The sequence below is a fragment of the Balaenoptera musculus genome, chromosome 11, assembly GCF_009873245.2.
Source record: "Balaenoptera musculus isolate JJ_BM4_2016_0621 chromosome 11, mBalMus1.pri.v3, whole genome shotgun sequence".
Taxonomy (NCBI): domain Eukaryota; kingdom Metazoa; phylum Chordata; class Mammalia; order Artiodactyla; family Balaenopteridae; genus Balaenoptera; species Balaenoptera musculus.
In genome coordinates this window covers 41,195,109-41,209,041 of record NC_045795.1, presented here as the reverse complement: position 1 = coordinate 41,209,041, position 13,933 = coordinate 41,195,109, and the positions used below count along the sequence as shown (strand labels likewise).

Sequence of the window (13,933 nt, the reverse complement as noted above, 5' to 3'; positions counted from 1 at the left end):
AGATGAAAAGACAACCCTCAGAATGGGAGAAAATATTTTCAAATGAATCAACAGACAAAGGATTAATCTCCAAAATATATAAACAGATCATGCAGCTCAATATTAAGAAAACAAACAACCCAATCAAAAAATGAACAGAAGACCTAAATAAACATTTCTCCAAAGACATACAGATGGCCAAGAAGCACATGAAAAGCTGCTCAACATCACTAATCATTAGAGAAATGCAAATCAAAACTACAATGAGGTATCACCTCACACCAGTTAGAATGGGCATCATCAGAAAATCTACAAACAACAAATGCTGGAGAGGGTGTGGAGAAAAGGGATCCCTCTTGCACTGTTGGTGGGAATGTAAATTGATACAGCCACTATGGAGAACAGTATGGAGGTTCCTTAAAAAACTAAAAATAGAATTACCATATGACCCAGCAATCCCATTACAGGGTGTATACCCAGAGGAAATCATAATTCAAAAAGAAACATACACCCCAATGTTCATTGCAGCACTGTTTACAAGAGCCAGGTCATGGAAGCAACCTAAATGCCCATCAACAGACAAATGGATAAAGAAGATGTGGTACATATATACAATGGAATATTACTCAGCCATAAAAAGGAACGAAATTAGGTCATTTGTAGAGACGTGGATGGATCTAGAGACTGTCACACAGAGTGAAGTAAGTCAGAAAGAGAAAAACAAATATCGTATATTAACGCATGTATGTGGAACCTAGGAAAATGGTACAGATGAACAGGTTTGCAGGGCTGAAATAGAGACACAGATGTAGAGAACAAACGTATGAACACCAAGGGGGGGAAACTGATGGCGGGGGGTGGTGATGGTGGGATGAATTGGGAGATTGGGATTGACATATATACACTAATATGTATAAAATAGATAACTAGTAAGAACCTGCTGTATAAAAAATAAATTAAATTAAAAAATTTTTTAAAGTGAGAGAAAGGGAAATATCCCCAATTAAATGAGGAAGTCAAAATGGGAACTAGGAGGAAGGGATTGATCACTTTTTCACATAAAATATTAATTATTCTAAAGCAGAGTTGCTGTGCCAAAGGCTGATTTGAGTCCTTTATCAATCTCTCAGCCCCCTGTAGAATGTGATTTGGACATTGACCCTATTACACTGTTAGTTACATGCTCTACAAAGGTACCTTCAAGACCCTCCATTCCACATGGAAGGTCTTGTAGAATGTGATTTGGATATTGACCCTATTACATTGTTAGTTACATGCTCTACAAATACCTTCAAGACCCTCCATTCCACAAGGATTGCCCCCCATAAGTCACTTTCTCTATGTGTATCCTGGAGGTCCCACTAAACTCAGTGACAGCATCTGGAGACAATCCTGAAAACCTTGGGTGACCATCACTGACCAGCACAGAGCTGGGTCACGATAGGGCCCCAGTTAAAATGTTACAAATACAACTAGATCAAACCTTTAAAGCACAAAATTAAAACAATCCTCCTAAGGAAGGAAATCGAAGTTTCAAAAGAGGAACTTCATATTGAGTATCTAACGAGCAACTGATGATGATATTCACAGATGAATCTGATTGGTTCTCCAAAACTGAGACGACCCAATCCAGGAACAAAGAAATGAGTTCCTTGGTTGGTAATATCTGAGATGTGGGTTGGAGGAGGGTCCTAGTCCTCACTGAGATTTGTCTGCTCCCCTGCACCCTGTCTTCTTCTCTTATCCTGCATGGTGTGCCTTTGGTTCCCTGCAGGCTCCTGGACAGTAATTCTGACAGTGATACTGATGGTGCTGAGCCCACTCCTGGCTTGGGCTGGAGAGGTAAGTGCACACCGTGGATGGTGAGCTATTTTGGGGGGTGGGGAAAGGGAGGGAGTTAGGTTTGTCTGGGTCCAGGCCATGTCACTTAAAACACCGACATCTTCTTCAGTGACTACTTACCTTTATCACATGGATCCTCAATTCCTTCCACAAACAAAAGGAGCCTGGATACTCGCTCTTTTTATGAGACCTGCATAAGGTGCCTTCGTATATATACATATAGGCTATTTCTTGTCAACTCTCTTCTAATAAAACCTCTCCAGCCTTACATCCCATTCTCTCGGGGTTTTGAGAGGATTTAGAAATGCTTTCAAAAATAATCTAAAATGATTATTAATGATTTCAAAATAACTCCCATCCATGGTTCCCTTTATTCTGTTGAGTTATGCCAGAAAATGAAAACAATCCTCTGAAAATTTTATGGGGACTCAAAAGGAGTTAGAAAGATCTCTCCTAGAAGATCCTGTGTTATGTCCATGGGATCTGTGATGCGGCTACCTCTTGCTAATACGTGAGGATGTATCAAGAGACCTCACCATTGTCTCCTTTTCTTTTCTTTTTTTTAAGTTGAAGTATAGTTGATTTACAATATCGAGTTAGTTTCAGGTGTACAGCACAGCACTTCAGTTATATATATTTTATATATATATATATATTATATATATATTTATATAATATATATATATATTCTTTTACAGATTCTTTCCCCTTATAGGTTATTACAAAATATTGAGTAGAGTTCCCTGTGCTGTACAGTAGGTCCTTGTTGGTTTTCTATTGTCTCCTTTTCTTTCTCCCTAAACCCTGCTGTTTATAAGGCCTGTATGCCTGTACTGGAGGTACTCTGACAAAAGTTGGGGTTAGTTTTCTCCCTATTTCTCCTGCGTAGAGCACCCTGGACCTGAAGCAGGGATCCTTAGTACTTAGAATGACCCTGTAGTTAAGGAGCATCTAAGGGGCATTCTATGATGTCTTAAAGAACTCATAAGAACTGAAAACCTGACACAAGTTAGTGCTTATTAGTGCTTATTCTATTTTGAACCTTTCTATTCTATCAGTTTCTCCTATATCTCCTCTTTCTCTGACCTGAACCCACAAGAAGAGATTCAACTAGTACAGAATAAATTATATGAAATTATATTTTTATAAACCCAAAATAGTCAAATATCAGCAATTTCATATGGTTCAAACCATACACCCTAAGCAGGATACAGAGCGTGTGAAGGCTGTTTCCATCCCATAGGGCTGAAAGCCAATAAGGAAGTCAAGGGAACTCATTGGCCTCTTGGAGTCTTGGGCCCAGATTTCATAGGTTCATTCATCATGCCATCTATTTTCCATATTTAGCCATCTTTGGTTACCTCTCCTTCCGGTTTTTCCCTACTCTTTCCCCTACTATGTCATCACCATTACTAAAAATCCCCAGTTTGCACAAACCCTCAGCACTGTAACAGACGCATTGGATGAAATGAAACTTCATGAAATGTTCCCTATCTCTTAAAAATCACCTTTTCCTTACCTGTGAATGTTTCTTTCAAGTAGTAAGAGGAGAAAGAGGAAGTTAGTCTGAATTTCTCACAGGAAAGTAGAAGAGACATAAGGTGTCATGATTACAAAAGTGTGTTGGACCTGGAGCCCCTTCTTACTTTACCAGGAGCCCCACAAAGATCAATTCCCAAAACTATGGCTTTATTCATTTAGATGACAAATACTTTTTTGAGCAACTATTATATACTGGGCTCTGTCCTAGGCGCAGAGGATTCTATTTGAATAACAGAAAAAAGGTCCCATATGATCATGGAAGTTACCTAATGACAAGAGAGAAAGACAACAACCCAATAAACATTGAACCAAGAAAAACATTTCAAACAGCAATAAATGCCCTGAAAAAAATATATAAGGGTTAAGGGACTGAGAAAATTGTATTCACCTGACTTCAGTGCAAGTGTCTAGAGGGCTCTCCCTGTGACATTCATCTGAGACATAAATGATGAGAAGAAGCCAGACATGGGAAGGATCTAAGGGACAAATGCTCCAGGGAGAGGGACCAGGGGAAAGGTCAAAGTGTGGGAAGATATTTGCTGCGTTTAAGGGACGGAAAGAAGGTTAGAGGAGCTGAAGCAGAGAAAGCAAGTTGGGGAGTGGAATAAGATGAGGTTAGAGAGAAAGTCAGGAGCCAAATCATGTTAGGCCCTGATGGCCATAGTGAGAAATTTGACTTTTATTTACAGAGCTATGTGAAGCTACTAAGGGGTTACAAGGAGAATCCATTTATATTTATTTTAAAAACTAATTCTAGCTACCTCATGGAGATTGGATTGCAGGGGTTCCAAGTGGAGTCACGGAGACCAGTTAGGGGAGAGTAGAAGGGTTCTCCAGGGAAGATGTGCCTGTGACTTCATTTAGTGTAGTAGCGATGAAGTGAACAGATTTGGGATAGATTGTTGAGTGACTTGTTAATGAATTAAATGGTGGGAGTTGGAAGATAGAAAATCAAAAGCTTATCCCTCAGGATTTTGTCTTGCATGATAACTGGGTGGATGGTGGTGCTGTTTATTGAGATAGGGAGGACTATGGACCAGTACATCTCCTTAGACTGGATCCAAAAGTCACCTAATTAATATAAAAGACTCATTTATAGATTTTACCCCTTAGGAAATTTCCAGGGTTTTAGGAGATCTGTGGCAGAAACGAGGATGAAGAACAAATACATGTTTCTTATCATAAATCACAATATCACAGTGACTAATTCCCAAGACAAAGAAATAGTCAACTTTGGTTGGACTGAACAATTTTATTTTATTGGAAAAAACAGCTCTTCACTGGGACCGGCTTCCCAAAAAACATATTTCTTGTAGGACCAAGATTTTCAACAGATATAATATTGGCAAGTTTTTCTATGTCACTCTCAGCTGCTCCATGATTGAGAGTGGTTTCTCCAGGGCGTTTTTTTCATATGATTTACACCCAAGGTTCTCACCCAACGACAGCTCAGCACCCTTTCTTCCCGTACCTTCACCCGCCGCAGAACATTGGCTCCAGATAGCGCCATTTTTAGTTGTCACACAGGGGGTTTCTTTTGACAACTAATTGGGTAGAGGCCAGGAAAGCTGATAGACAGGCTACTATGCACAGAACACCTCCCTCTCCGCAACCACAAAGAACCACCTGGTCCAAAATGTCTATAGTGCTGAGGTTGAAAACACTGCTTTATATACACTATGCTGCTTCTAAAAGTTCTAGACTTACACTTTCTACACACACTCACCTTCCAGTTCAGCTCTTCGTGGTTTTATTTAGCTTGTTTCATTACCCCCAAAACTAGACAGTTGAACAAATTCACTACTTTCTTGTTGAATCCATTCAATCAAAGCAAGTTCAAGATCTTCATTTTGATTTTTTGCCTTACGCCATGTTTTTCAAAATGTCATGAGTTCTTGGTCATCACATCTCTATTTGCTTTCAACAACTTGTCTTTTTAAGTCATAAATAGTGGTGGCTGCTACAATATTTTTCAGTAAAATGACTCAAATTTCTGCAGCAATTCTACTTTCCACACTATTAATGATATCAGAAACTTCCATTTATTCTTCTTACTTTTAACCACAGGGTTATTCTTTAACTCTTTTTGACATTTTCACAGTTCAACTAAATCTAAAGACAAAAACATTAAAAATATTTTCATTTTCATTTTTGAAAGAAACAAAAACATTCATTTGAAAACATACATGCAACCCAATGTTCACTGCAGCATTATTTACAAATATCCAAGATGCAGAAGCAACCTAAGTGTCCATCAACAAATGAATGGGTAAAGATGTGGTTTGTATATATATATATATATATATATAAACACACACACACACAGTGGACTATTACTCAGCCATAAAAAAAATGAAATTCTGCCATTTGCAACAATGTGGATGGACCTACAGAGTATTATGGTTAGTGGAATAAGTCAGACAGAGAAAGTCAAATACTCTATGTTATCACTTATAAGTGGAATCTAAAAAATAAAACAAATGTATATGACAAAACAGAAACAGTCTCACAAAGAGTGAACTAGGGGCTACAAGTGGGGAAATGGAAGGAGGGAGGGGCAAGATAAAGATGTGGGATTAAGAGATACAAACTACTATGAGTAAAATAAATAAGCAACAAGATATATTGTACAACACAGGGAAATATAACCATTATTTTGTAATAACTTTAAATGGAGTATAACCTTTAACAGTATTGAATCATTATGTTGTACACTTGGAACTAACATAATGTCAACGATACTGTAATTTAAGACCAAAATATCAAAAATATGTGCATTCATATGATATATATGTGTATATTTATGTCTATATGTATCTTTACACACAGTGAAGCTACAGACCACATGTAACCAATAAGAGCTCTAAGATACGTTTGACCCCTTCCCTCAGCAGGTCAGATTTGCCAAACGACTTTTGGCAGCAAATTTTTAGAAAATCTGATTTTCTGAGCTGTCCAGATTTGGAAATGCAGAAAAGGGATTGTGGACCTGTATTGGGGTTATGGTTTTAATCTCCTAAAACTCTTCAATAGTTCTCATTACGTTTAGCATAAAGTCAAAATCCTAATGTCACCTACAAGGATTTTAAGTGCCTGGTTCCACGTGATTTTTCCAGTCTAATCTTTTCCCCTCCTTTCTCTCACTCTCTGTGCTTCAGTGAACTTTCTAGAGGAAGTTCATCAATTCTTTCAGCTTTTCCACACAGTATTACTGTTACCTAAAATGTGTCTCTCTTTTTCCCCTGAACACACACACCACACACACACACACACACACACACACACTTCCTCTAGCTCACATCCACTTAACCTTTTATGTTACCACTTAAATGTCTTCAGAGACCACTTCTCTGGCACCCTAACCTAATTTAGGTCATCCTACCATTCTCTGCTATAGAACGCCACACTTTTATCCTGACATTTCTCACTTCTGTATAAATTCTTGTGTGTTTGGCTTTTGTCCATCACTTTCACTAAATTTTAACCTCCACAAGTAGAGCGGAGATGGCTGTGTTCCCTTCCTTAGAGTCCCAAGAGACAGCGAAGTTTGGGCACAAGCACAGCCCTAACCAAGTACTTACAGAATGAAGGAGGCTCCTAAGAGGAGATGGTGATGGGGCAAATCCCCGTCCAGTTCACACTTGAAGATGTCCAGGAGAGCGTGGAAGCCAAGTGGAGACCGAATGGCTCAGGAGCAGGGTGGGGGGGGGTCTCTTCCGCCCAGCACGTCCTTCCTCCACCGCTGGCAGGTAGAAGATGAACCCGTGGGGTGCCTGTAGAGCCTCCGAGGGAATCCTAGCGCCCCCGCCTGCGCCCGAGCGCCTGTCATCGGTGGGCGTCACCGCCAGTCTCTTCCCATGCGCCCGGGTGACAACATCATTCCTGTCCCCACAGCACTTTTCATGGTGCAGGTAAAGTCCGAGTGTCATTTCTCCAACAGCACGCGGCAGGTGCACTTCCTGGGCAGGTACATCTATAACCGGGAGGAGCTGGTGCGCTTCGACAGCCACGTGGGGGAGGACCTGGCGGTGAGCGAGCTGGGGCGGCCGGCCGCGGAGCTCTGGAACCGCCAGAAGGACGCCCTGGAGCGGGCGCGGGCCGCCGGGCACACCTTCTGCAGGATCAACTACAAGTTCTTGGAGAGCAGCGCTGTGCGGCGGCGAGGTCGGGGGCGGGGCGGGGCGGGGCGGGGGGAGGGCGGTGACAGAGACAGAGAGACAGAGATAGAGAGACACAGAGACAGAGGGACTGAGTCCAGGGTGAGTGTGTAGGATTATGGACAAGTACAAGTTACGAGGGTACACGTGAGAGCCTTCTGTGGGAAAACTAAAGTGAGATTTTGTCAATGTGTGCTGGTGAGAGGGGAGAGAGTGTGTGTATGGTGGGGGGAGTGGGCCTGGGGTCTGAGAGGACCGGGAGGGAGGGGTGTATGGGGAGAGGGATGCAGGAGGGAGGGCTCCAGGCATCCTCCGCTGCCGCCCTGGGAGAGCCTGGGGGAGGGGAGACGGAGGAAAAGGCTGACTCGGGTGGGTGGTCAGAGATGCGGGAAGGGACCTCCAGGTGTCTGTGGTTGGGGGAGGGTAGGGGAGGAGAGGTGAGAAATGTAAGAGGCTTGGGAGAACGTGAGAGGAGCCCCAGTCTGCTCTGGACACACACCCTCTTACTCCTGAAACCCCTGAAATAAATGTGCTGGCGTCTGTGTGCAGGAGCGTTTCTTTGAGAATGAAATTTGTGAGGGAGACTGATCTCTAGGGGTGCAGCGGAGAAGAACCTCCCATTCACCTCCGACCTTTCTGAGGCTACTTTTAGGTTTAAATTTCCAACTACTCTTTTGCTTTCTTAGTGTGTATATTTTTACGTATTTGAAATGATTGTGAAGCTAGCTTTTCAGATATAATTTTGTTACTTAATAATACCATACTGATGTTACTATTTTTATAATGCTAATAGTACTTAAGTAGTTGTGTTTTCCCTTTGTATGGTTGTAAGCAATTTAATAAAACCACACTCCCCATTGTTAGATTTTATTTTCCATATTGCCACTTAGTTGGAAATTTATATCTTATTATTTTTAACTTACATTTCTTTTATTCCTAAAGTTCTTCTCTCTTTTTTTTTCCCCCAATTGTAATGACTGCCCAAAGCATTATCTATTAATCTGTTGCCACTAGGGTCCTAGTGTTTTTCTCAGTAATTTTATGGGTTGTCTATGCAGTAAGATTATTAACACTTTGCTGATACTTGATTCAACATTTTATCCAGTTTGTGGTTTCTATTAGATTCTGTTCAATATTTTCCATGTTAAGAATTTAACATTTTTTACTTACTGAAATAGAAACTGTGACTAATGATTTACCATCGATCTTAAATCTGCTATTTTGTGGTATTGTACAAATGTGTCCCCCATTTCTCCTTTCTTTTTTTTTTAAATTTATTTATTTATTTATTTATTTTATTTTGACTGTGCTGGGTCTTGTTGCCACATGAGGGCTTCTCTAGTTGTGGCACGCAGGCTTAGTTGCAGTATGTGGGATCTTCGTTCCCCAACCAGGGATCAAACCCAGGCCCCGTGCATTGGGAGGGCGGAGTCTTAACCACTGAACCTCCAAGGAAGTCCCTCTCCTTTCTTTTAAAATAATTGTATTTATTGAAGGCCTGAGAGTGCTAGAGGTTGTCTCAGATGTTAAGAGTCCCAGACCCTGCCCTGACCTCAAATGTCAGTTTAGAAGGAGAGAGAATTCTAAAACGATAACAACTGCAAAACTAGATGTGGCTTTTTTGGGGAAAAAAAAAAAAAGAGCAAGAGAGAGAGAGATCCATCAGCTGAGTACAAAACAATAAAAACTTTTTAAATGATTAACTTTCCTTGTTCCTTTTCCTCTGCAGGACTCATGCTTTCCTTGAGACACAACTCACAGAGTTAGAGAATGACCTCTGTCTATTTCTGCTTCTCAGGGGAAGAACCATTTCTGTGCTGTTTTAAGACGTGAGTCCATTGAGGCAGTGTAACCAGGATTTCACACTCTACATCTCTATCTACCCCACTACTGTTCCCTAATTTACCCTTAAGCTTTGAATCACACTTTCTTTCACAGTAAAAACATTCAATAAGTAACTGACATATACTGAAGGCTAAGTTCTGGCCATTTCTTTTTTGGCCCCCCTGTGCAGCTTGTGGGACTTTAATTCCCTGACCAGGGATTGAACCCGGGCCCTCAGCAGTGAGAGCACAGAGTCCTAACCACTGGACCGCCAGGGAATTCCCCCAGCCATTTCTTTACATAGTCTAAGTCCATTAACTCTTTTTTTTTTAATATGATGATCAATATTTTTTTATTGAAGTATAGTTGATTTACAATGTTGTGTTAATCTCTGCTGTACAGCAAAGTGATTCAGTTATACATATAAACATCCTTTTTAAAATATTCTTTTCCATTATGGTTTATCATAGGATAGTGACTATAGTTCTCTGGGGCTATACAGTAGGACCTTGTTGTTTATCCATTCCATATACAGTATAATAGCTTACATCTGCTAACCCCAACCTCCCACTCCATCCCTCCCCCAACCCCACCCTCCTTGGCAACCACAAGTCTGTTCTCTATGTTCGTGAGTCTGTTTCTGTTTCGTAGATAAGTTCATTTGTGTCATATTTTAGATTTCACATATAAGTGATATCATATGGTATTTGTCTTTCTCTTTCTGACTTACTTCACTTAGTATCATCATCTCTACGTCCATCCATGTTGCTGCAAATGGCATTATTTCGTTCTTTTTTATGGCTGAGTAGTATTCGGTTGTATATATGACTCATTTAACTTGAAGAGGTAAATTCATATCATTATCCTCCTTTAGAGGCGAGAAAGCTGAGGCACAGAGGGATTTAAAAACTCTCCCAGGATTAACCAGTTAGAAGTAGAGCCTGGATTTGAACCCAGGCAGCCTAGTTACAGAAATCACCCTTTTATTCAATGCACCCTGTGTCTTGCAAAATTTGTAAATACTTCAACAATAAGTAACTGTTTCAAATTATGGAAAGAAACCCCACGATTTTGCTTAACATCTCTCAACTCTAACAGGCCCTGTTTTAGGGGTTAAATTCAAGACCCATGACACTGACTTCTCCTAAGCCACATGGCAGCCTGGCCTGCCCAAGGCTGCATCTGGTCAGGTTACTTACTGTCTCCCTCGCTATTCCCTCTACCTTTTCTCTCCTACTGGAGCCTACAGTGACTGTGTATCCTGCAAAGACCCAGCCCCTGTGGCACCACAGCCTCCTGGTCTGCTCTGTGAATGGTTTCTGTCCAGGCCACACTGAAGTCAGGTGCTTCCAGAATGGCCAGGAAGAGGAGGCGGGGGTGGTCTCCACAGGCCTGATCCCTAATGGAGACTGGACCTTCCAGCTCATGGTGATGCTTGAAATAGTTCCTCAGAGTGGAGACGTCTACACCTGCCACGTGGAGCACCCCAGCTGGACGAGCCCTGTCGCAGTGGAATGGAGTGAGAAGTTTTCTGACCTTGAAAATTCCTTATGCATCAGGGAGGAGACTTGCTTACCCCGGAGTGTCAGGTTTCTCCTCTCCCCACAGCATATGTGCATTTGCTCCATGTTCTTCTCTCCTTCAGCTTAGGTTATGGGGGCTGCCCTGTGATAACCTGTGATAGAAATCCCCTGATAGTTTACAGATATCCCGTGATGGTTTCTACAAATACCTATACTCCCTGGGGAGGCAGTTCTGCCTGACAAGCAGAATAGAGATGTCCCTGTTTTGAGCCTCCCATGACATCACAGGTCATGGTCACCCCTTGGCCCTGGGCACCAGTCCCCTGCGTCGGGCTGGGCTTGTGCTTCTGACACTCCTGCTCTGAGTTGTTATTGTGACCTGAGAAGGGGCACATCCTCTACAGGGATGTTCCTGACCTGAGGGGAGTTCAATCTCATCCAGTCCCAGGCTCCTCTTCCATCAGATGTTGAAGACGTGTGGCCTTATGCCAGGGCTGTGATACTTAAACGATTCACTGCCTGAACCTTGTAGCCATTCCTTTTCTAGGAATGGCCAATTATTCTAGTTCTTTCAGATCAGGCTTCTCCCCCCAATCAAAGCTCTCAGAGTCTCAGAGAAGTTGGATTCAGGGTAAAAATCACCCAGACTAGCTTCTTTTCTCAGGGACACAGTATGAACCTTCACAAGGCAAGATGCTGAGTAGACTCGGGGCCTGTGTTATGGGTCTGCTCTTCCTTGGGGTGGGGCTGCTCTTAATCAGGAATTAAAATGGTAAGGAAGCTGTTAGCAGCTGAGATGCCCCGCAGGTTTTTTGGAGGAAGAAATACGGCTTTGTTCAGTGAGTTCTCTGAATATCAATGACCCTATCCTATACAGGGTCATCGATATTCAGAGAACACATCGAGCAACCTTTACCTAGTCGATCTCAAATTTCCTGGAAATCCAGAAATCAACAGTCCATGGTTATTTATGGGTGAAATATAAGAGGTGATGGCCTGTAGAGATAAGAGAAGGGTTATCATGCATGGAGATCTCAGATGGAGATCCTGGGGCAAATGCAGGAAGAGACGCTAAACCTGATGAAATGATGCTGGATTTGTGTGACGGAAGCTTCCTAGGTCACATGCTCTCAGGGTCTGCTCTCCTCTCCACCCTGGCATCAGGTGATATGGGTGGTGATGTAGAGAAATCTCAGGTGAGAGGGGGGAGTCAGGGCCTGGGGACATTGTATCCGGGGACAGACTTGCCTCCGTATCTTTTAAGTATACATCCTCCCTTTCCTTTCCTAGGATACTCTGGACTTCAACCAACAGGTAATGCCCTTTCATCTTCTTTTAGAGATAGATTTGGTCTCCTAGAAATGGTGGTGGAGATGACAAGACAGGAGACAGACAAAATGAGAAAGACTTTGAAATCTGATTAGGTGGTTTGCAATAAAGCTTTGCACCAGCTAGTAAGAGAACAGACTTGTGTTTGCCAAGGGGGAGGGGGTGGGGGAGGGATGGATTGGGAGTTTGGGGTTAGCAGATGCAAACTATTACATATAGGATGGATAAACAACAAGGTCCTACTGTATAGCACAGGGAACTATATTCATTCAGTATCTTGGGATAAACCATAAGGGAAAAGAAAATGTGTGTATGTGTGTCTGTGTGTGTGTGTGTGTGTGTAACTGAATCACTTTGCTATACAGCAGAAATGAACACAGCATTGTAAATCAACTATACTTCAGTCAAGCATAAATAAATAAATAATATAAGAGGCCTGTGCTCTAAAGTATCTTTGGCTCAGGGAGTCTTAAGAATGATTTCCCCCTTCTTACTACAGGGCTTTAACGTGAGGCCCCCAAAAAGAGGGAAAGAAGCAGCATGAAGAGGTAGGTCTGGAAACAACACTCTCCTCTGTCTCCTGTAGGACTCCTGAGCTGAAGCGAAGATGGTGACACTCAAGCAAGAACCCTCTGTCCCATCAACTAGAGGTGATCATACTAAGTGAAGTAAGTAGGAAAGAGACAAATACCATATGATGTCACTTATATGTGGAATCTAAAATATGGCACAAATGAACCTATCTACAAAACAGAAACTGACTCATAGACATAGAGAACAGACTTGTGGTTGTCAAGGGGGAGGGGAGGTGGGGGAAGAATGGAGTGGGAGTTTGGGATTAGCAGATGCACACTATTATATATAGGATGGATAAACAACAAGGTCCCAATGTATAGTGCAGGGAACTATATCCAGTCTCCTGTGATGAACCATAATGGAAAAGAATAGAAAAAAGAATGTCTATATGTGTGTAACTGAGTCCCTTTGCTGTACAGCAGAGATCGGCACAGCATTGTAAATCAACTCTACTTCAATTAAAAAAAAAAATTAAAAAAAAAAGAGAAGAACCTTCTGTCCCAGCTTCTTCACAGCACGAAACACTCATTCTTCACCACAAGAGTACTTTCTCAGGATCTGGTTTGCTCAGGATATGGTCGAATGACCCTGCAGGAAATGTCCTGGATGGCTTCCTCAGTCCCTAACCTGGACCTGGAAGTTCCCAATGTTGATTCCAATACCTTATTTCATTCTTTCCTGATCCTCTTTGTTTTCTACCCCTGCTGCCTCCTTTGGCCCACATTTCCTTATATTTATTTTCTGAAATACACAGGGAGTGAAATCTTCTGCTTCATACAGCATCAAGGACAAGAAATAGACGGAAAAGAGAAAGGGAGAGTTGCATCACAAAACAAAGATGGTTTTCATTTACATTCCGGAATTTTGGACACATGTGATCTGGAAGGTTTCCTTGCTTCCTTCCCTGTTTTATCTCGGGTTTTCTGCATTGTGTATTTAGGCGTGTTGCCCTGAGCTAGGAGAAAGCCCTTACTGAACCCACTTCCTGGTCTCCTACATCTTTGCATTCTCAAAGACAGACACACAAGTCCCTTCACACCATGGGATACAGAAAGGGGACAACAAATACAAGACATGCAGGTAACTTGTAAGTATATGATGCCTTCAATCACATTCTTTTGTCTCTTTTCCCTGATTTTTTTAAAAGAAAATATCTAAACC

At 41.9% G+C, this 13,933-nt stretch overlaps 1 protein-coding gene across 1 annotated transcript; it reads left to right on the top strand.

Moving 5' to 3' along the window:
• Nucleotides 1-1,712: 1,712 nt before the first annotated feature.
• Nucleotides 1,713-11,696, top strand: LOC118904120 (DLA class II histocompatibility antigen, DR-1 beta chain-like). Its single transcript, XM_036869940.1, has 6 exons — nucleotides 1,713-1,821; nucleotides 6,204-6,210; nucleotides 7,258-7,527; nucleotides 8,882-8,886; nucleotides 10,587-10,863; nucleotides 11,532-11,696. Exons 1-6 carry the CDS (start codon nucleotides 1,729-1,731, stop codon nucleotides 11,633-11,635), a joined length of 756 nt encoding a protein of 251 aa, XP_036725835.1. The 5' UTR covers nucleotides 1,713-1,728; the 3' UTR covers nucleotides 11,636-11,696.
• Nucleotides 11,697-13,933: the final 2,237 nt, after the last annotated feature.